Source organism: Haliotis asinina, chromosome 9 (genome assembly GCF_037392515.1).
Source record: "Haliotis asinina isolate JCU_RB_2024 chromosome 9, JCU_Hal_asi_v2, whole genome shotgun sequence".
NCBI lineage: Eukaryota > Metazoa > Mollusca > Gastropoda > Lepetellida > Haliotidae > Haliotis > Haliotis asinina.
This window is the reverse complement of record NC_090288.1, coordinates 26,471,698-26,492,754: the sequence shown is the minus strand read 5'-3', so window position 1 is coordinate 26,492,754 and position 21,057 is coordinate 26,471,698. Positions and strand designations below refer to the sequence as shown.

At 38.9% G+C, this 21,057-nt stretch overlaps 4 protein-coding genes across 4 annotated transcripts; all 4 read left to right on the top strand.

Moving 5' to 3' along the window:
- Window positions 1-1,194: 1,194 nt before the first annotated feature.
- On the top strand, window positions 1,195-2,587 carry LOC137296338 (caveolin-3-like). The gene is made up of 2 exons (XM_067828111.1): window positions 1,195-1,351; window positions 2,162-2,587. Exons 1-2 carry the CDS (start codon window positions 1,286-1,288, stop codon window positions 2,486-2,488), a joined length of 393 nt encoding a protein of 130 aa, XP_067684212.1. The 5' UTR covers window positions 1,195-1,285; the 3' UTR covers window positions 2,489-2,587.
- Window positions 2,588-5,221: 2,634 nt separating this feature from the next.
- Window positions 5,222-6,371, top strand: LOC137296265 (caveolin-1-like). Its single transcript, XM_067828017.1, has 2 exons — window positions 5,222-5,293; window positions 6,045-6,371. The coding sequence occupies exons 1-2, from the start codon at window positions 5,222-5,224 to the stop codon at window positions 6,369-6,371; spliced, it is 399 nt and encodes a 132-aa protein (XP_067684118.1).
- Window positions 6,372-8,621: 2,250 nt separating this feature from the next.
- LOC137296264 (caveolin-1-like) lies at window positions 8,622-10,208 on the top strand. The gene is made up of 2 exons (XM_067828016.1): window positions 8,622-8,784; window positions 9,447-10,208. The coding sequence occupies exons 1-2, from the start codon at window positions 8,719-8,721 to the stop codon at window positions 9,771-9,773; spliced, it is 393 nt and encodes a 130-aa protein (XP_067684117.1). The 5' UTR covers window positions 8,622-8,718; the 3' UTR covers window positions 9,774-10,208.
- A 5,432-nt stretch (window positions 10,209-15,640) lies between these two features.
- Window positions 15,641-17,499, top strand: LOC137296181 (caveolin-3-like). Its single transcript, XM_067827893.1, has 2 exons — window positions 15,641-15,719; window positions 16,762-17,499. The coding sequence occupies exons 1-2, from the start codon at window positions 15,663-15,665 to the stop codon at window positions 17,086-17,088; spliced, it is 384 nt and encodes a 127-aa protein (XP_067683994.1). The 5' UTR covers window positions 15,641-15,662; the 3' UTR covers window positions 17,089-17,499.
- Window positions 17,500-21,057: the final 3,558 nt, after the last annotated feature.

Sequence of the window (21,057 nt, the reverse complement as noted above, 5' to 3'; positions counted from 1 at the left end):
TTGGAACAGATTGGAAAGAGAGGCTATGAAGTACAACCAACTTAGCTGATTGTCAGTTTTAATACTGTAATTACAAAGTAGATTTACAGAACCTGAACTTGGAGATACGGGTACGTTAACGCATATTACACATGACGTTCAAATGAAATTATAGAGTTCCAAAATTCTAAGTTAAGATAGAGACTTCATCCAGTCAGTCGCTATGTGATAATTAACAAATGTATTTCCTGTACAAGCTAATACTAAAGCATAACAGTTGCGGAGTATTGTGAAAGGTTTCCTTGGAATACACACAAGTATCTGATACGTTTTGAAGTCGATCTATCACGATCGCCTAATCAGCATGAACGCAATAACAATGATCCTCTGATGAGATTACCTTTAATGTTTATCGCTTTGATTTTGCATGTTCATACCATTGAAAACTGGTGGTCATGATATCAATCACTGGATTGTTTTTGGTCCAGACCTTGTCACATCTGAATGTGTCAGTAATTTGGCTATAACGTCTTTTCGCAACATGATGCTGACAATTCAAAACAAATATCTTCGTAGCCGGTAAATTTGAACTCCACATTTTTCCGGTCAAGGAAAGGTTTCTTTTCCCGTTGTGTGGTTTAAATGCGAAATTTCCTCAAATGCATATTCGCATTTTATTTAGCCTTTTGTATAGGTAACCATTGGTGGAAATGGACAGTATCGTTAAGACAGTGCCGATATCAGTCCGATGAACATGCTTTCGTATATATTTTCTGTCCCGGACACTACCAACAAAATGAGCAATACTTAAATGACCCGTGTCACCAAATCATTTTCAATGTAGGTTTTGTTCAGCTGCAATGAAAGCCCGACCTGACTATAGCCCGTTGTCTGAGACAGAAAGCGCCCAACGTACCAGAACAACAAATTTCCCCATTCATTTAGATCCGCATAGAAATGCTTCAATAATATAGAGGTTTTATGATGAGATTGATTGTATGTAGATTTGAATCTAAAGAAATATCCTTCGCCGTCCCTAGAGCTACCATAATAAAGATCCAAGTTACCGAAAATGAAGTGTTAGAAATCCCTAACGATTTTATCCATGAGGCACGTGATCCAGTTCGACCAATGGAGTCCGGTCATTGACTGACTCTGGAATTAATCGTCAATGTTTCTCCGTAACCACGCAAACATGTATATAATGGCCGCTGAGACAGACACGGATACAATGTGCCTTTGACAGTAGTCTCAGCAAGCAGCTGGTTTGGTTGTTCTCCAGTATTTCCAGTTACCTGATATCAAAATGGGTGAACAGTCAACCATTGATTTCGATAACCGAGATCCCAACAACATCAATGACCATTTGAAGGTACAGTTTTTGCTTTGTTTGTTTGCCATAGGAAGTCGTACAAACAACAGTTTTCTGGCTTTATGGCGGTGGTATGTAAATAATTCCACCAGAAGATCCTGTGATCGACATCATGAAGTTCGGTCTACGCTATTGTGATAATATGACATGCGTTAACCAAGTCAGTGAACCTGACCACCCTATCTCATTAGTCGCCTCGTACGACGTTTGCATGGATTGAGGTGCATCGCAGCATGTGTGTGTGTGTGTGTGTGTGTGTGTGTGTGTGTGTGTGTGTGTGTGTGTGTGTGTGTGTGTGTGTATTTCAGCATTGCAGCATATGTCCTTTTAAGCTAATTGTCGGATCAATTTGGTAAACAATATTGTACCATATGTGCCACTCATCTATCAATCATCGTGAGACAGTGTGAGGTACTTTTCTCTCTTGCCTTGTAAATTTTGACATAAGACATTCAAAGTGAAATTTCTGCCACTTCCTGCTTCCTCACTATGTGATGTCATATAGTAGTATTGTTTCTACTATAATTTTACATCTATACGCTATGTCGATTCTAAAACGATGAATGGCAGTGTTTACAAAAATATATTCGAGTATGTATTGGATAACATTATGCGTTTTGCACGATATGTTGTCAAGCAAACAAAATTTACCAACTTATGATTGTGAAACTTCATGGGCGAATAACACAATGTCATATTTCTGCACAATTACGCATTACTGCATCTTAAGAACATTTCATTAACCAATATGAAGCAACTTATCCATATAACATGAAAATGCGTTTCCTCTAACGTTTCCACTTTCCATAGGTCCAGTTTGAGGATGTCTTGGCTGAGCCCGAAGGTGCGCACAGCATTGACTGTTGCTGGAAGTTTACCAACACCTGCTTCAACTGCGCCTTCAAATGCTGCTACATGCTGCTGACCCTTTGTGGGCCTCTGTACGGTCTCTACTATGGTTGGAGTTATGCTATGCTTGCTTGTGCTCACATTTGGCAGTATACACCCCAGATTAAGGCTTGTGAGATCAACTGTGTCATGATGAGGAAGGTGTACACCATCTGCCTCAACTGCTGTCTGACGCCGTTCTGTGAGTCTTGCGGTGCCTTCTTCAGCAGGATACAAGTCAAACAATAAGACAGAGAGTATAAAAAACTGTCAGGCCATTCTTACCCATCGTAAAGTATTACTGTCATTTAATTCCGATGAGTCTAGTACCCTTGCAATAGATATCCGGGACACAATGAACAACTGGATTCTGGGAGAATCCGAAGGCAAACAGTGATGTTGAGGCATCGAACATCGTCAACATGTCTTTCGGTGATATATTGGAGAGGAAGCTTGAATCTCCCCTTTCCGACTGTCTAAACTACCATGACATGATCTACAAAGGCATTTGTATGTAGTCACGAGTGTATATTATACTTACCGAAGAAACACATGACCCAAGTGTCACGTCCAACGTCTTTATATGTGTACACTGGACATATGATATATTGTATTGTACATATTCATGTCCAGAATTTGGATCAATAAACCGTCTTTTGTAAAACCCTTACTCTGTTTTCAATTGAATATTTGATGAAGATCTGTACGACGTCGTGTAATTTGTTTGAAAGCAACAGCCCAGGAAGTGCCACAACCACCCGTCTTTCCACAATACGGCGGGAAGCTAGTCATGGATGCCCTGTGGCGGCTTCAGTAAAATGGGAATATATTCAACCATATATACAGGCATTTATTCTTTTGAATGTGGTTCTGAACTTGAAATATTTGTTGATATTGACGTTAGTATCCTGTTGTAATGGTGGGAGAGACAGATAGTTAGATAGATAGATAGATAGATAGAGATAGAGAGAGAGAGAGACAGAGAGAGAGAGAGAGAGAGAGACGGGCTCTATTTCTCACGGGTATAACAGATGTTGTCGCCTTTCGCTCTGAATACTGAAGTAGTGGTGTGATTTACTCACGGATGAATTTCACGTGTTTATTCAAAAGTATTTATGTGACACTAGTACTATCCCTCCTATAGTAGGGAAATGTTTCGTTTCCTATTTCATGACATGGGAGACAGATTCAACGTCTCATCGGCACTATGTTAGTCAAATTATGAGGCGAGCGAAAAAGAGCGAGCGACCGCGCACACGCACTCACAAGCGCACACACATACACACAAACACGAAGAAGAAGAAGAAGAAAAGCGACAAAAGCTCCTTCACTTTCATATAAGGGATCACTGCCAAAAGCATAACTAAATGAATGATTATCAGGAGGTGGATATGTGAATCACTAGTGATCAGGTTTTCGCACAAACGTGAACTGACTCGGCTTCATAGTTTACAACGTTCTAAAGAAAAAAACAAACAAACCAACCTCTAAAGATTAGTTACGCATCAACATAGAAACGCATACTAACCTTGGTTAAAAAGGTTTTGACATTGTATGATGCTCTCGAATAACCACTATTCAGTTTCATGGCAGTGTACTTTCTTGTTAAGCTTTAAAAAAAAAAAATAAAAAAAAATGACAGAATTATGATCTTGTTCGTCTACAAGTCAAACGTAGGATTTTGATTTCAGAGTTTAACCCAAATCGTAATCAACACCCAGAAAGTTGGTTGGTTGGTTTGTTGTTTAACGCCGCACTCAAAAATATTCCAGATCATGGCGGCGGTCTGTATATAAACAAGTCTTCACCAGACAATGCAGTGATCAGCAGTATGAGCATCGATCTGTGATAGACAATCAGCTAGACTGACCACCCGATCCCGTTACTTACCTCTCACGACAGGCATGGGTTACTGAAGATCCATTCTAACCCTGATGTTCACGGGTCCAGTGCACTGAAAGTTCAATGAAAAGAAGTTGAAGTAAAGTCAAACATATGTTCAATATAGTTATACCACGGTTCCTTGTCCAGTTTCAGGAAAGTAAATGTCTTCACTCAGTGAGTAAGGTTAATATCATAACACATCCATGTGTCGTGAGTGCAAATTTACGGAATTTCTTTCCCGTTTTCAATGCAGATATATCGACACAAACGAAGAAGACGTGCAAAACGTTTGTATTTAAGTTGAATGTCGCTTTTCATCTGTGTGTACAGTGTAAATTCAATAACGAAATAAATATCTAGATATGTGTTTCTAACACTATCCAAATGTTAACTAGATCACATAGTTTGTAAACTCATGATATGTGATCAGGTGGATATTTATCACGTTACGCAATGAAACTAAGGAAGTGTACAGACCTATAATATATCCAAGAGCATGAATGATACTCTCATCAGAATATCAGACTATTGATTCCTTGATTTAGGTTTTATTACTTTATTGACTTGCCGCTATAATTTCCGTTTTCTGGTGTGATTCAATCAAAGCAATGTCAGTAAATCAACTACCTCAAGCAGTCATAGGGAATGCTGGTTTAGATTCATTAAACCATATGTGAACATTTCCATGAGAGGCTAAATATGTCCGGAATAATCAATTACGGTAAGCACAGTAGGATCTGTCAGGTGTATTCAAAAGACGACCAAGTGATTTCAATACACTAGCTATTTGGCAAGGAGTGAACGGCCGTGTAAAAGCAAGGGCGAAATCACCCACTGGAGCAAGACCTACACCCATACATCCTGCAAAGTCTGAAACGTACTGGGAACAAAGGATATATATTCATTGGTAAACAGCGTGACCACCTGGCCAATGAACGACCATTATCTGATTCTGAGGTTAAGGCATTGAATGACCCTGTTACTATGTAAACACGTACAAGATAGAAATCCTGTCAAAGTATCAACACATCTTTTCGGACAGTCGGTTGGCAGCCTAACCTTTCCCCCAGGTAACACCTGTAAACAAAGTTCTCCAAAATGCCAAAACAAATGGAATCAGACATCGATTTGGAGAACCGAGATCCTAACAACATCAATGACCACTTGAAGGTAAAATCTTATTCATTATACTTTCCCCAACCCTTTTATGATCGATTGTAAAACGCAAATCCCCGGTAGTACTTTGAAGTCGTCATATCAAGATTCAGTGATAGACATTTGTTTCCTAATCAAAAGCTGGTACATATTTATATCGATTACCCACGTCTTAGTGATAGAAATTCACCAAGAGCACATACATGAAGGACTGGCTATTACGTAAACGTAACTGGGATTAGATAGACGAGTCTTATAAACTTTTCTGGGGTTCTCTCTACTGCAGTATAGCTAGTGAAGGCCTAAAACCAAATTTGTTCAGAAATATAATTGTCGTGAAGTGTAAGCGAAATCTTATCCTACTAAAACGTGCTTTTTAATACTATATGTGTGAATAATTTGAGCAAAACCAATCACTTAAAGGCCTGTTTGGCGACTGAACATGATGATGTATATACAGATTCCTTTGTTTACAAGCAGCGGTCGTACACCAGGAATATTTCTGGATGTGGCTTAGTTGAGAAATATCAAAATTATAATTGAAATACATAAGAAGTATGAAATATTTCATTGTGCTCAAATGACATATCATGACATTGTATTGAGATGGCACACAGATAGATGATCAACAGATGATCAGATATTCTCTGTCTAAAATGTACTGCCAGTATTGCAGAAAATAAACAAGGTGTGCAGAAGTGCAGTTCACATGTAAAGTGGAGTTCATATATCAGAAAATCTAACGTTTACAATTTTCGCTCCATAGGTCCAATTTGAGGATGTCTTGGCTGAGCCCGAAGGTGCGCACAGCATTGACTGTTGCTGGAAGTTTACCAACACCTGCTTCAACTGCGCCTTCAAATGCTGCTACATGCTGATGACCCTTTGTGGACCTCTGTACGGTCTCTACTATGGTTGGAGTTATGCCATGCTTGCGTGTGCTCACATCTGGCAATACACACCCCAGATCAGAGCTTGCGAGATCAACTGCATCATGATGAGGAAGGTGTATACCATCTGCCTCAACTGCTGCCTGACGCCATGCTGCGAGTCCTGTGGTGCCATCTTCAGCAGGATACAAGTCAAGCAATAACACTGACTCGTGCCTACATTTCTGTGAATGGGAATTAAGTAATTAGAAATAAATACACGAACTACGATGACATTCTTTAACAAAGTAAAGCATAAATTGATGTATATACCCTGTCACTTTTATAACAAATTTCACAGCGTCTGTTCTCTTGATCACAAGGCAATAGTGAGACATACCGTGTTCTGCCATCAAGAACAAACTTCATTTGCTGAAGTGTATACGACTGTATACTTAGGCTCACTTGTTATGTATGTAGTAAGAAGAATCTATTATTGTACTTAATAGTTCTAGAGGAACTTCTGCAACGAATACATATTATTGTGTTATGCAATGCTTTGTTTAATGATAGTTTTGATTCCATTAATGAAGGATTTCTTTGGGAGTTTCCATGTCGTAGAAAGATGCAAAGATCTTATGCGCTGCAGTTTACAGTATAGAAGTTATATGCCTTAAATCTTTCAGTGCTTTATCATTCAAAACTTTGACTTGATTCAGGAATTACCCGTTTATCCCTGTGCTGAAAACCCAACGCTCACATAGTTAAAACATAACTGAGATGAGCCGGAATCGAAAGCAATGCACATAAGTACCTTTAGTGTTCCTAGTACACAGTTATCCAATGAAGTGTGGTGTCTTAGACGACTGGTAATAACAGCGACAAAACATTTTCCACGCCCATAAGAAATATGTTTCTTTATGTTCTCACTCAGTATTAATATAGTTGTATGTACCTGTGAATATTCGAGTCTAGACTAGACATTCCAGAGATTGACATATTCGAATAGTGATGATACCACGTGTCCAAAAGGGTAAGGAGTTGTCTCATCGATGCCACCTGTCACAACATAGACAAAGGCGAGTCAATTGTGAATATGGAAAAATCGGGAAGCACGGTAGAAGTCAAAAGTGAACTACATCGGATGTAATGTTTGCCACAGATGCGTCCAATAAAGAAAAGTAATCAACATGTCAATCATCAAAGGTTCTGAAAGGTTTATTGAAGACTTGTTGTAACCTCGATCAAACATTTTTTGAGTCAGAGTCATATGCAATCGTGGTGCAAAGAACGTGTTCGATTATTATTAAAAATAGTGACAACAAAAATATAAATGTAATCACAAATTCAGTTATAATAGAAGCAACCAGTCTACACTAATCCTTTTCAGACCACATGGGGATGTGCGGTCGAGATGATCAGATGTAAGTGTCTGTTTTTCAGTTGTTTATGAATCAATACGATTGATATATGACGTGTGGAGAGAATTTCCAAATTTGGAGACAATGAAAACACAAATGTTCGATGGAATTTCCTATTTTGACCTCTCCCATATGCTTCTTGTATTTCCAGGTGGAAAACTGTCTAGGCTTTGTATTTGCTTATGATGAATGCCACCCGTGGCTCAGCATAGGCTGACCTATTCGTAAACATCTACCTTAATCACCATCTGATAATGAGTCACAAACACACCCTTTGATGGTAGTCTTAATTGTACACTCTACATTTTGCAGAGAGGAAGTGGACAGGTTTTTGTAACTATTATCTCTTTGGTGTACTATCAGTATACCAGTAATCGTGGTTTTCGCCAGCGTAAGTAATGATAATCTCCGTCTGCATAACTTCATGTAGCCAACCTATTAGCTCTGATATATGTTAATTCAAATAGGTGTAAACCTCAACTCGTTCACTCATCTGGATGGCTATAATTAGATCAAGACTGTAGAAAAAGAGCAATCAAACCACTGGTCATGAACTTTGCGAAAAATCATTTACTAGATGAAAATGTTACAAAACGTCGTTTATAAAACCGTCAGGAGATCAGATTCACTTGATTCACCCCCCCCCCCCCCCTCACACACACACACTGTTCGATGAAATGGGTGAGACCCTATTAATCAATATGTATAGTGGATACACTTGAGCTGGAACAGAGTCCTCACAAAACCATAATGCAGTCGATGTGTTGAAAACCAATTCGTATAGGCACAATGGGAACTGTCAGATTTATTCAAAGGTCCACACAAGTGTCTTCAATAAAATAGCAATTCAGCGTGGAAAGTGAATGAGTCTATTTATGAGGCACCGCAGCAACCATCGTCACCAATAAAAGGACTAACACTGAGAATTCAATGCCCGAAAATATGGGTAACTCCTAGGGACATGCCGTGTTTATGGCAGTGGATCACATGACCGCACTAGGCCAATTACCTTAAAGTGAGTGTATGATCCTGTAACTATGTAAACATATACATATAGGAGCCCACATTGAGAGTTAAGACACTTTGGCTGTTAAGCTCAAGGGAGTAGCAGGAACCATACAGCACCTGAACAAAGTCAGCTTGATTAAAAATGGCAGAACAATCTCATATCGATCTGGAGAACCGAGATCCCAACAATATCAACGACCATTTGAAGGTAAATCATCATCTTTTCTTACTTTAGTTACTTACTAAAATTAAGAAGAGTACGTAATTGATTACACATGATTGTCATGTTAATACTTACTGGATGGATAGTATCTTGTGTGAAGCTCATGAACACACGAACACTTGACAATGTTCAATCGCAAATGTGAAAATGCAGCCCAAAACTGTCGATACGTGTGTTTGCAAGCTAGAAAATAAAGACAAAGTTAAAAGATATACGATTACTATTTAATGGGCTATTTCTTATGAAGCAGAGTCGTACAGGCTTGTTTCTCCCTCCTTTTGTAGGTCATGCGCTTTCGTGATCACAGTCACTTTAGTAAAAATACTAAAAAATCCCCCAACCAACCAACAAAACAAAAACAAAAAAACATCAACAAAAAACAAACAAAAAAAAAAAAAAAACAAAAACAAAGAAAAAAACCAAAACGAAGTGAGTGAAGTGGTGTTTCCTTATTTGTTTCTTTGGTATATACACATCTTAAAGAAATACATAACATTTATGAATCGTCGTCAATACGTATTTAAGTATTTGAACACGTTTCATGGGATTAAAATACACTATATGATGAAAATTCCAATTACTGCAAAGTTCACACGCCAGACAACTGAATGCGTTTCAACTAACGCTTCCTAATCTTGAAAATACAGGTCCAGTTTGAGGATGTCTTGGCTGAGCCCGAAGGTGCCCACAGCATTGACTGTTGCTGGAAGTTTACCAACACCTGCTTCAACTGCGCCTTCAAATGCTGCTACATGCTGATGACCCTTTGTGGACCTCTGTACGGTCTCTACTATGGTTGGAGTTATGCCATGCTTGCGTGTGCTCACATCTGGCAGTACACACCCCAGATCAGAGCTTGCGAGATCAACTGCATCATGATGAGGAAGGTGTATACTATCTGTCTCAACTGCTGCCTGACGCCATGCTGCGAGTCCTGTGGTGCCATCTTCAGCAGGATACAAGTCAAACAATAACACATTGACATCATTTTGAGCTTTCCTGACATTCTAACACCATGAAAAATCGATGTAAGACTGAGCTGGATGACATTAGCACACACACTGGCTTTAATGTGAATACTTAATACTGTCAACTATGGAACTATTTCGGAAAGAACTACCGAGTGTGCACACGAATCTCCACGTATAACGGCAGGAGAAACGCCCAGTAAACTGTCCAACCAATTCTAAACGTGGTATCCTTTTTCTGACTTTCGTCTCGGATACTCAGGACAGTCTGTTAATATTTCAGCTTTGGAAAGTACAAAGGACATAATTCTGGTCCGGTTTCTTTATTTGTGTACAAAGAACTTGATCTCAACATTTTATATTCGGGAGAACAAAGTATTATAGTGTACATATTCGCGCTTGCATTACTGTGATCAATAAACCGTCTTTTATACAATATGATTATTTGTTTGGTTTTCTTTTTCTTGTTTCTTTTCCTTGTTTCTTTTCATTCTATCAGGACGAAATAAATGCAATTTATGGTTTATAAAAGTGAATATGATGAGAGACGTGTGATAGTTTAGTTGATTGAATGTTCAAGGACTCATGAAAATCCTCTTAGTCTTTTTTAAGGTGGGCGGTGGCGAAGTTTAAAGGTTGAAACGTTCACTCGTCACGCTGAAGTCTCGAGTTCGATTCCCCACATGGGTATAATGTCTGGAGCCCTTTTCTGATGTGCCATGGCATGATATTGTTGGAATATCACAGAAAACGGCGTACAAGAATACTCACTCACTCACTCATTTATTAAGGCCTTCCCCCATTATTTTCAGCATACCGCTTACAATGACTTAATATGATTCACCATACAATCTAATGACTACAAAAACCTATGATTTTAGTTACAACTACAGAGCTTTAAATACAAGCGACAACATCCATGTAGAAAATGAATACATATTCAATATTAATAGTGACAGGTGCTCGTGAAAAGGTGAGCATCCTTCACAAACACATGCAATGTCAGTGTCATCTGAAAATACATACCATACAAGTAGAGTGAGTGGGTGAGTTTTACGCCGCATTTAACAATATTCCAGCTATGTGGCGTCGGTCTGTGAATAATCGAGTCTGGATCTGACAACTCAGTGATAAACAGCATGAACATGGGTCTAAACAATTGGGATACGATGACATGGGTCAACCAAGTCAGCGAGCTTGACCATCCGATTTCGTTAGTCGACGCTTAGGACAGCCAGAGATTACTGAAGGTCAACTTTTAATCCAGATCTTCACGTGTTTCATAGAAACAGAAAATGGGGCGTTGCATTAAATGATAATTCTGTCACCTGTCGAAATCGGAAACGTCATCTAAATACACCATTAAAGTTGTCATCGCTATGACGCAGCCTTTGGGTTGTGACAGATTATGTCCAGGCATAGATCCAAAACTACAGAACATTTTAGGGCAGGATTCCACCTCCTATTTTGGCAAACGATTGGTATCATCACTACTTCATTGTGATTCATAAATATATGCCCATGATATAATCTATGGCTAAATGATAAATAATAAACTTGGACTACGGACATAAAATCAGTTCTACATAAATTTGGCTTCGGAATAGTCTGGATCCAGCGGGAAATGCAGGCATCTTCATAGTAACTTTGACACAAAGGCAAAACGATACTTTAACTCAAGACTGGCACGCCTCTCTATAGTCAAGCAGTAAGTGTTCAACCTACAGACATTTCAAATCTATTCTAACCGTTGAAGCTTATTTGACACTTTCAACTACGCAAAATATTAACTAAATACCGGTGTTCCAACTTTAAAATAGGAATCGAACTAGGCCACCATAACAATATTCCTAGGGAAGAAACAATTTTCCAAGAGATGCAAGAAAAAGAACATTTATGTCAAGGAGGACGAACTCCATGTGTGACTGAAGTGCCCATCATACACTCCATGTGTGACTGAAGTGCCCATCATACACTGAACTGAGGAAGACACATCTAAAATCTGTTTATTCCATTTACAAAATCCAACCATGAGCATACCAAAAGCTCTGCTACAATCAACTGGAAAAAAATACTTTGCAGAATTTGCGCTATTATCACGTCTTATTAAAACAAAATCAGAATTAAAGCATGCTGTATATCTAGTTCATATGTATAAATGTTTTTTTGGCAGGTGGCCTTATACTGAAACAAAATCTGTCTGTCTGTCTGTTTGATTTAAGAACAGCCTTCTGCACGTATAACGACACATGTTTCTTCAATACATTACTCTTGTATCGACCCAATAGTCATAACACATGCGCGCACACTCACAATTGTATAAGAGACCATTGTGAGGTGTGAGAGGATACTCAGCAAGGAGACTCATCCAAAACAGTTATTGAACACATTTGCCTGGAGGCGGAGTAGGTGTTGCTGGACACTGTGTTGGAAGAAAACAAATAGACTTGGGCTATTTTTGATAGGCCACCACATTGTTTCTTTAAAATCGAATTTTGATGGGTAATATTCAAGGTAGCTGTAGTCGGGTGGTATCAGCCTGACACACAAATAAGTCTGATTGAAATGAGATCAGACCCTATAAAACTCCTCACTGAATGGCTCTGTGTAGAAGCTAACACTTACCCGAGGCTTCACTATACATCGCTTTCAAAACGGTTTATTTTTATTGCTGAAGACACATCACGTGCCCTCTACAGTACCATGTGCCTTAATGCAAGCTAGACATATATGGCATATTATTTGGACATTGTAGAGCCCGTGGTTAAGTAAATAATATATAGTGTTTATCCCACAACAGGTTGTCTCGCTTCAGTTTTGAGACAGTACTGGTAGCAGAGCCCGTGGCTGCACGTTACAATTAGACAAGGCTACAGTGACAAAATGGATTTGGATTTGGAAAACCGAGATCCCAACAACATCAATGACCATTTGAAGGTAATCCTATCTGTACTAATCTTCGACGTTTATATATTTCAATCAATCCGGATTTCTTTCATCTAAACAATAGTAAGTAGTTTTTAAAGAATTAAAGCAGATATCTCTGATTATGAATACACAATGCCATTCAGAAAGTGCTCAGATGTAACATACGTTATATTTTGGATTCAGTAAAGTACAGATTCTGGTACTTTTGCTGGTTGAATCCTATTGGGGATCCAAACTCAGCAGTCTGGCCCACCTGGGCAGCTGAGACAACCGATGCTTTAGATCAAGTACCTTGTGCACCCCTCTAAAATCTGACACGGCCAATACGGCAAACGTCTTATTGGCATTCTGTATTCATACCGGACCCGTGCAAGTTTACTGTGGAAGTGTAATCCCAAGTATAGCATGTATCTAGGATTAGCTAAATGAACTAATGTTTTCTGTACGTTCTCTCTATGGAAAGTTAACCGTAAGTTATTTCCGAAAGACAAAATCTTCGTTGACTTTAAAAAAAGTCAAAAGCAAAGCCAACACAAATATACATTCACACCATGGTCCAAGGAAATCTAGACCTGGCATATATGCACCGAATGTGTACACCCCCTCACATCCACCACCCCAAACCACCCCCACCCCCAACACAGCAAAAACACCCCCTCCCAAATCCCCCTAAGAAACAACCCACAAAACAAAAACAAACTGTGACCGTAATTATAAAACAACTACGTTTTGACTGAAGATAAAGCTAAAGTTTCATAAAACTGACTTAGCCAAGTCAAAAACTTATGTTGGTATTCACTAAGCGGCTAAGTCTGACACTCAGTCCGCTGGCAAAATATGATTTGTCGCCCGCGATCGGTGATTTTTAGCCTACCAGTGGAAGTCTTTTTACAGAGAGACAGAAAAGTACCATCGGAAAAAAGTTCCGTACAGTTCAAACGATATGCGAACAGCATCAAATCGATATCATGGCAGACGAAATAACAAGACTTATGTCTAAGTCTGTTGAAATTCAATTTTTTTAAACTGACTTAAAGGTCATATGCAACGTAAAACACAACTTTGCAGATTCTGATACCTTTGGGTATCATCAAAAACGCCAATTCAACCTATAAAAAGTTGAAAAAAACTGCGATAAAAAAACTAACTTTCCCCCAGCGCTGGGAAAAATGGTTTCAACAGCTACGCTGCGCTGCGCTCATAACGCACGCGCAGTAAATAGGTTAGCAGACCTTGAAACAGTATGCCTCCCTCGTGAGCAATAGCCTAATCGTGGTTGTATATACAAACAAGTAAATAATCTACTCGTTGCATAGACTGTGATAAGCAGACTCTCTCACAGATAAAAAAAAAATCATTGTTTGCTTTATTGACAATTATATGTCTGCCTGTCTGTCTGCTGATGACAATACGTAATGCACAACTTCAATCATTGACCACATGTAATTTGAAATTAACAGTGGGCTGAGTCCGGAGGTGCCCACAGCATTGACTGTTGCTGGAAGTGCACCTACACTTGCATCAACTACGCTTTCACATATCACTTGTATTCATACTGGTATTTTCTGACTAAAATATATTGCCAGTATATTTTCAAGAGGATCAGAAGTGCTGTTCACATGTAATGCGGAGTTCCCATATATCAGAAAATCTAACGTTTCCACTCTGTAGGTCCAGTTTGAGGATGTCTTGGCTGAGCCCGAAGGTGCGCACAGCATTGACTGTTGTTGGAAGTGCACCAACAAATGCTTGCCTTCAAGCAACTGTGCCTTCAAATGCTGCTACATGTTGTTGACCCTGAATACGTATCGAGACCAAACATTGTCTTGTCTTATTAAATCCAAATCTCAATCAGTATGGTAATTTACTTTGACCAGCAGAAAACAGACAAGGTTTGATACTGTCAGCTGCAGGGACGGATGGACAGTTAAGTCATAGATAGTTGTTAAGTGATATACTTTCTGTTTTTTGAAGCTATAATAGTAAATATCCAGATGATGTGTCCGGAAATCAATATAATACTAGTGCCAGTTGTCAAGAGCTCAGGTCATAAATCAGTTGAAGTTGGGAGTTATTTAATAATCAGATTGTTTGGACGCTTGCAGCCTGCAGTGCGCATGGAAAAATGCGCATGATGAATGGACTATTGTTATTTCAGAAGTCATGTTTTTTTGTTGTTTTTTCCTCTTTATCTGCAAAAAATAATAGATTTGCATGGCGTCCAGTTTGTGGTGTTCAATGGCGCTGAAAATTGATTATTTTCATGAACACTCGATACTGTGACACGTTTTGAAAGGCACTAGCACGAGCCGAAAAATACATATGTATTGTGCCATATTGCTGACTGTTCCCTGAATGTATTTACGTCCTATTCGTGAGTGCCAGGTGTAAGATTGAAATAAACGAGTGGACATTTCCCCGTGTTTCTTTATACAAAAGATCAATTACATCGATCGTTTCAGCTAGTGTTGGCACAAAGACCCCGTGATAAATTTCTTAGACGTTTACAACTTTGGTGTAACCAAACGAACACGCTCATACCAGGACTCAAGCCTACTTGTTTAGGTTTCTGATATGCCTATGGGGTGTAACTGTGCACAATAGTTAGATGGCTGGGCCACACATGGTGGTAAAATAAAGTTAAAAAGTTGAAAACACAATGGCTCACGCAAGAGTGGTCAGCACTTAAACGAGGGGAGGGGAATGTCTTTATGCATGGAGCTCAAATTACCAGTGTCCTCTGTTACAGGCACAGCAAAAAATGTACCTTTTGTTCATATTTGATGAAGAACACCACGTGACTATTGGCCAATAAGAAACATCACTATACCTTCAGCAATGTTGACATTGTGTCAAGGTAGTTATGTAAACGAACCTGTCGTCATGTACACATGTACATAAACTATGTTTTAACACAACTGACCACACTTTACCTTTGTGGCAGAGCTGATTGTTTCCTTTTGAAGGATGGCAGAACTTGACTTGGAAAACCGCGATCCTAACAACATCAACGACCATCTGAAGGTAATACTATCATGGCAAAACATTTAAAGGTGTTAGGAGTATGTAAGGGTATGTGAATTATCTGTCATCTGTTTAAAGGGGAATGAAGTGAAGTAAATATCCGCTGTTATTAGAGTAACGTGCCGAAGTCTGCCACATGGTAGAGAGGAACTACGTTTTCACATATATGTCTATATTCCAATAAAAATAGTTAAAAGCACAGAAATAAAAACTGGGTGACTTTCCCTTAAGGAAATTTTGAGTCAACGTTTCCTTTCCAAAGTATAGTTATATTTTGAAAAATACCAAATACCACTGTTGGTTTACTTATTTTGATACCAGGTTAGAACTGAACCTCTGCATGACCGCGGGGCATGCCCAGTGCCTAGTGCCCAGGTAGGGGTTTGAAAGGGACTGGCATGCCCCAGTTTGTCAAGCTCCCCGTCTAAATTATTGTATTTTAACTTGTACACAAATGTAGGTGTCTAAATTGTTTTAATGTGTTTCCTGAGTAACCTATCTAAAGGTAGGATTTAGCGTTATACGTTTAAACAAACACCTCCAGGAATTGATTTGTCGGAACTACCCGTTATGCAGGAGTAACTGTTAATATTCAATAAATAAAGTTTCAAATGTTGATACTTTGCATCCTATTTGTGTCTTTTAACATCAGCAATCAACTTGAAGCGTGTCACTAAATATCATAATGCACAAGTTCGAATGATTCTTTGAATGATGTAACAGACACACTCATTCGACATGACATGGTTTTCGACATATTTTGTGAACTGTTGTCCAGTTCATATAAACAGAGAAAGGATGACGAGTATCTTGGCGAAGGTGGCGATGGGGCTAATTTGGTTCGTTTGTGTATCTTTCAGTGCTAACACATTCTGATTTTCAGTGGGTAATCATTATACATATTGATACGCACCTTTGTGAGACATGGAGAAAAATACTTATAAATAAATAAAGTGTTATCTGCATTGTAACATGGAACACAACCCTCGAACTATTCAAGAGTTCCTATTTCTAGGCATGTAAACTGGTTTACATTTGACAGGTCCAGTTTGAGGATGTCTTGGCTGAGCCCGAAGGTGCCCACAGCATTGATTGTTGCTGGAAGTTTACCAACACCTGCTTTAACTGCGCCTTCAAATGCTGCTATATGCTGATGACCCTTTGTGGACCTCTGTACGGTCTCTACTACGGTTGGAGTTATGCCATGCTTGCGTGTGCTCACATTTGGCAGTATACACCCCAGATTAAGGCTTGTGAGATCAACTGCATCATGATGAGGAAGGTGTACACCATCTGCCTCAACTGCTGTCTGACGCCGTTCTGTGAGTCTTGCGGTGCCTTCTTCAGCAGGATTCAAGTCAAACAATAACACTGACCTACCGCGATCTCTCTTGGCAGCGCATAAACAATGTACATCATTTACGGGAAAATGACGTTGGCGAATCCAATACTAGTATATACCATACATATTGTCCATACTCGAGATGGAGGTACTGCACTCCCCTAGCTCCCAATACTACCTACTGTTACCCAGTGCAGACAGACAGAAATATGTCACAGTGACATAGCCTCAGTGATTCTGTTCTATGGCATTTCTTTGATATTTTCCTTCAGGAGACTGACGACCCTATTATGAATGTTTCGCGTTTCAAATTGAAAAGACATCGTCTCCTGATATGAATTAATACGTTTCTATACAAAGACCTTGACCTTAGCAAACTGTGTCGCATTATAGTAAAGCTAACGTCAATTATCTGATCAATAAACATTTTTATATTTCTGCTTTGAACTGATTACTTTGCCTGTTATGGATTTATTGCCCTATTTGCCAAGAGCCTTGAATTTGTTTTGAGTTATGCAATAGGACATTACCTTGACATTAAACGTCACGTTATCGAGAGCATGGACCGGTGGATGTTGATTTAAAAACGTACTCACACCTCAGTTACATGTAAAGCTTGTTTTAGATCAAATATGTTTACACTAAGTTTTGTAACACACAAATCAGTTTTTCATTGGTGTTCCATCACTAAATCATTGCAGATGATACATGTCCAGTGAACGAAGGTCAGCATAGTTTTTACCCCTTTTACCGAAATTGGGTTGCAAAGGAACAGTGACAAAGACCGAAATACGTGTCATGCACATAATACGAAATACATAAGGAGCAATATAGAAAAAAATATATATAAATTTTTGCCAGCGTGTAAACTTCCATTAGCATTCAAACTTAAATTACGTTCGGCTGCATCTGTTAAAACACACCCTTTCAGCCGATACAAACAATAACATTCACACACACACACACACACACACACACACACACACACACTCACACACACACACACACACACACACACACACACACACACACACACACACACACACACACACACACACACACACACCGTATCCACATCAAACCCGTTGTTCACTAACCCTTTTGTTAGATCAAAATACACATGCAGTTGATCTCATAAATACTACTCAACCCTGCATCACAAGCGTGAGAGGCGCTTTGTGTTAGCACGGCCGTCGCAAACTACAGTGTGAACATTAAAACCATTCCAGTCGTTAAGATCGCCTTCGGGGGTCTGGCCCTGTTAATACAACCCGAAATATTTAGATCCATCACATGTCAAACGCACATCCCGACCACAAATAGGTAGAGGTTAAAACATAGTCGAACCTTTAACTTGAGCTCTGTTATACTGTCCCCGGACACTTTACAAAACGCCGCAGCGTAGGATTGAACTTGACACGATTCAAACCGTATCAATAAGACAAACAATTACTTAAATACAGCTGTACGATTTGGGATCGCAAATGAATATCTTGGCTTTGCTAACATGAATTTAGTTTATTTCTAAATATAACGAAAATATGATACACGAATCCACGTGCGTGACAAGTCGAAACTGTTATTGTTCAAAACCCATGTAAACGTGCCAAAGTTAGCACGCACACTTTGTGACACTATGTAAGTGTTCATCAATATAAATAACAATCATGAACTACTTATAAATTATCTTGGCCCTCTGTACCCACAGGCTCTTGTGACTTTGCAAAGATTAAAGAAATTTTAAATATGTAAACAAAATTGAGATGAACTTCCACTCGAAATGCTTCACGGTACAATACATCATGACAATTGTCCTAACATATTTTACTGTGAAGCAATTCTAGTCGGATGGACATTTCAAAACAATATTTTGTAATCTGAAATCCTCGCAAAGACACGAAGGATTGTGTTCCATGCGAGTCAGTCACCACACTGCCACAATCCATGTCCTTTGGTCGACCTCAGTTGCCCGGATCAAACTATCAGTCAAGCTCGATTACGTACATCGAGACTGCAAATTCCCGAGTTTGCCATAGTTATGAACATCACGAGTTCACCAACACACAACTTGTGAACAAATGAGCTTTTGTGCTGGAGCTGTCCATCTCTTTGTCATGGCTCTGTCATGTTCATCATATAAGGGATGGCAAACGAACAAGTGTTGATTACAAATTGTTTCCTTCGCCTCTGGGTGGGAGATACTTTATGAGGTAGTGGGTTCACATACATGACTGGTAAGAGAAAGGCCGGAGATTGATTTTATTTTAACACTGCATTTATTTCCACTTCATGTTATACAAAGTTTAGGATGTTCTCCGGCTACTTTCCAAATTATAAACAGAAACAGATGATAGATTTATACATATCATTAACTTAATAAATGTTAGAGTGAGAGGGTTTTGCTTTATGCCGCTTTGATCAATATTCCAGCAATATCACAACAGGAGATTTTCACAAGTATTTCTTATTACCCTATGTGTTACAGGGGTTTTACATGTGTATTTCTGTCCAAAAATGTGTGGGAACAGTTACCCTCAAGAAGTAATCTTCGCTCTCTTTCTCATTTGCATAAATGAATTTCAGCATCGCTTCCATCTCTGACAATGAAATAAACCATTGGCTGGAAATCAAACACCACGCCCAGTAATTCACTGTGGCGCTCTTTTGAAGATCCCCTTACCGGTGGAAATAATCAGTCAACTCATAAAGGCTCTCTTGGCCTTATGGTAGCTTCATATTTGCCTCAGTGGTACTCAGTAACGAACTGGACATATGATATGCACTGTGACAAACTGGATAAATTACAGTTCAAGACAGTATTAGCAGATGCATCATAAAAACCCAATCACGACAACAACTTGGAAATAACATTACACTGACTGTGTCGAATCTGCTGTTCAAATAACAGCTATGTTCAGGAACGCTACTAAATATTTACCCTTTGAACATGATTTTACCTTTGTTATGTCAACACAAAACGAAGAAATATCTTTAAATGATGGATGAAGGTTATGTTATAGCGACTATTGTTATTGGATTTCTGTGTACGTGATGTACGTTTATTGGCTGACGTTTATATATTACTTTAAAGTTCTATAGAAGAGGTATAGACTAGAATGTATACAGAAACTGGGCAGTGAATGCCAGTGTCCTTACAGTTTCTGTCATTGTAATGACTCCTAGCTCTGGAAATTCTTTTAAATGACACAGAAACGTACTGTAGACACCACGTGACTACTTTAAACCAATAGAAGACGTCCATCCAAGATGTCGCAATGTGCTTGCGTAGAGAAACTTGGACTGAAGTTCACATATATATATGATGTACCACAGCACCTCAAGCATTGCGCTGCTTTGGACTTGGGGCACCGGGGAAGTGAAACGATTCAAGAAATTGAACAATGGCCAGTAGAGATCCTTACAACATGAATGCTCTTGGGAAGGTAATCTTGTTAATATCAACGTGTTCATTTTAGTGGATTTGGAAAAAGGAAAGAATACAGCAGTATATTTGCCCTCCAGGAAACGTATACTTGACACTCTTCATCAGAATTATATCCCAGCAATATGATTTTCTATAAACGCGTATGGTGTAGATGATAATAAATTCATATGAATTCCACTTGAGTGCAAATAAGTATACCTTGTTTGTCCATTTTTAATATATCTCGTTTAAGATTGTATAACGTGGATGATTTTTGTAGCTTGCGAAAAAATGTAGTCACCTTTTCCCTTCTCTACTTCAAGTTATTTATTCCATATATTTATCCGTGTGGAATGTGCCATAATGAGGTACTAGGCTTGAGCAACAGAAACATTATCAGTGGTCACATTTAAATAATGGGGTGGTGTTAATGACGTTTTCATTTCTTTAGAATTTCGGCTGAAGATTCTTGTCCTTTTAATTTCACCACTGAAACATTTTATGTATTGGAGTGAGTGAGTGAGTGAGTGAGTTTAGTTCAACGCCGCTCTCAGCAATGTTCCAGCCATATG

Excerpts from the sequence above, each read along its gene's own strand:
- LOC137296338 (XM_067828111.1), top strand. The coding sequence starts at position 1,286 with ATGGGTGAACAGTCAACCATTGATTTCGATAACCGAGATCCCAACAAC. Across the intron at positions 1,352-2,161 it reads ACATCAATGACCATTTGAAG|GTCCAGTTTGAGGATGTCTT; the intron begins GTACAGTTTTTG and ends CACTTTCCATAG.
- LOC137296265 (XM_067828017.1), top strand. The coding sequence starts at position 5,222 with ATGCCAAAACAAATGGAATCAGACATCGATTTGGAGAACCGAGATCCT. Across the intron at positions 5,294-6,044 it reads ACATCAATGACCACTTGAAG|GTCCAATTTGAGGATGTCTT; the intron begins GTAAAATCTTAT and ends TTCGCTCCATAG.
- LOC137296264 (XM_067828016.1), top strand. The coding sequence starts at position 8,719 with ATGGCAGAACAATCTCATATCGATCTGGAGAACCGAGATCCCAACAAT. Across the intron at positions 8,785-9,446 it reads ATATCAACGACCATTTGAAG|GTCCAGTTTGAGGATGTCTT; the intron begins GTAAATCATCAT and ends TTGAAAATACAG.
- LOC137296181 (XM_067827893.1), top strand. The coding sequence starts at position 15,663 with ATGGCAGAACTTGACTTGGAAAACCGCGATCCTAACAACATCAACGAC. Across the intron at positions 15,720-16,761 it reads ACATCAACGACCATCTGAAG|GTCCAGTTTGAGGATGTCTT; the intron begins GTAATACTATCA and ends TACATTTGACAG.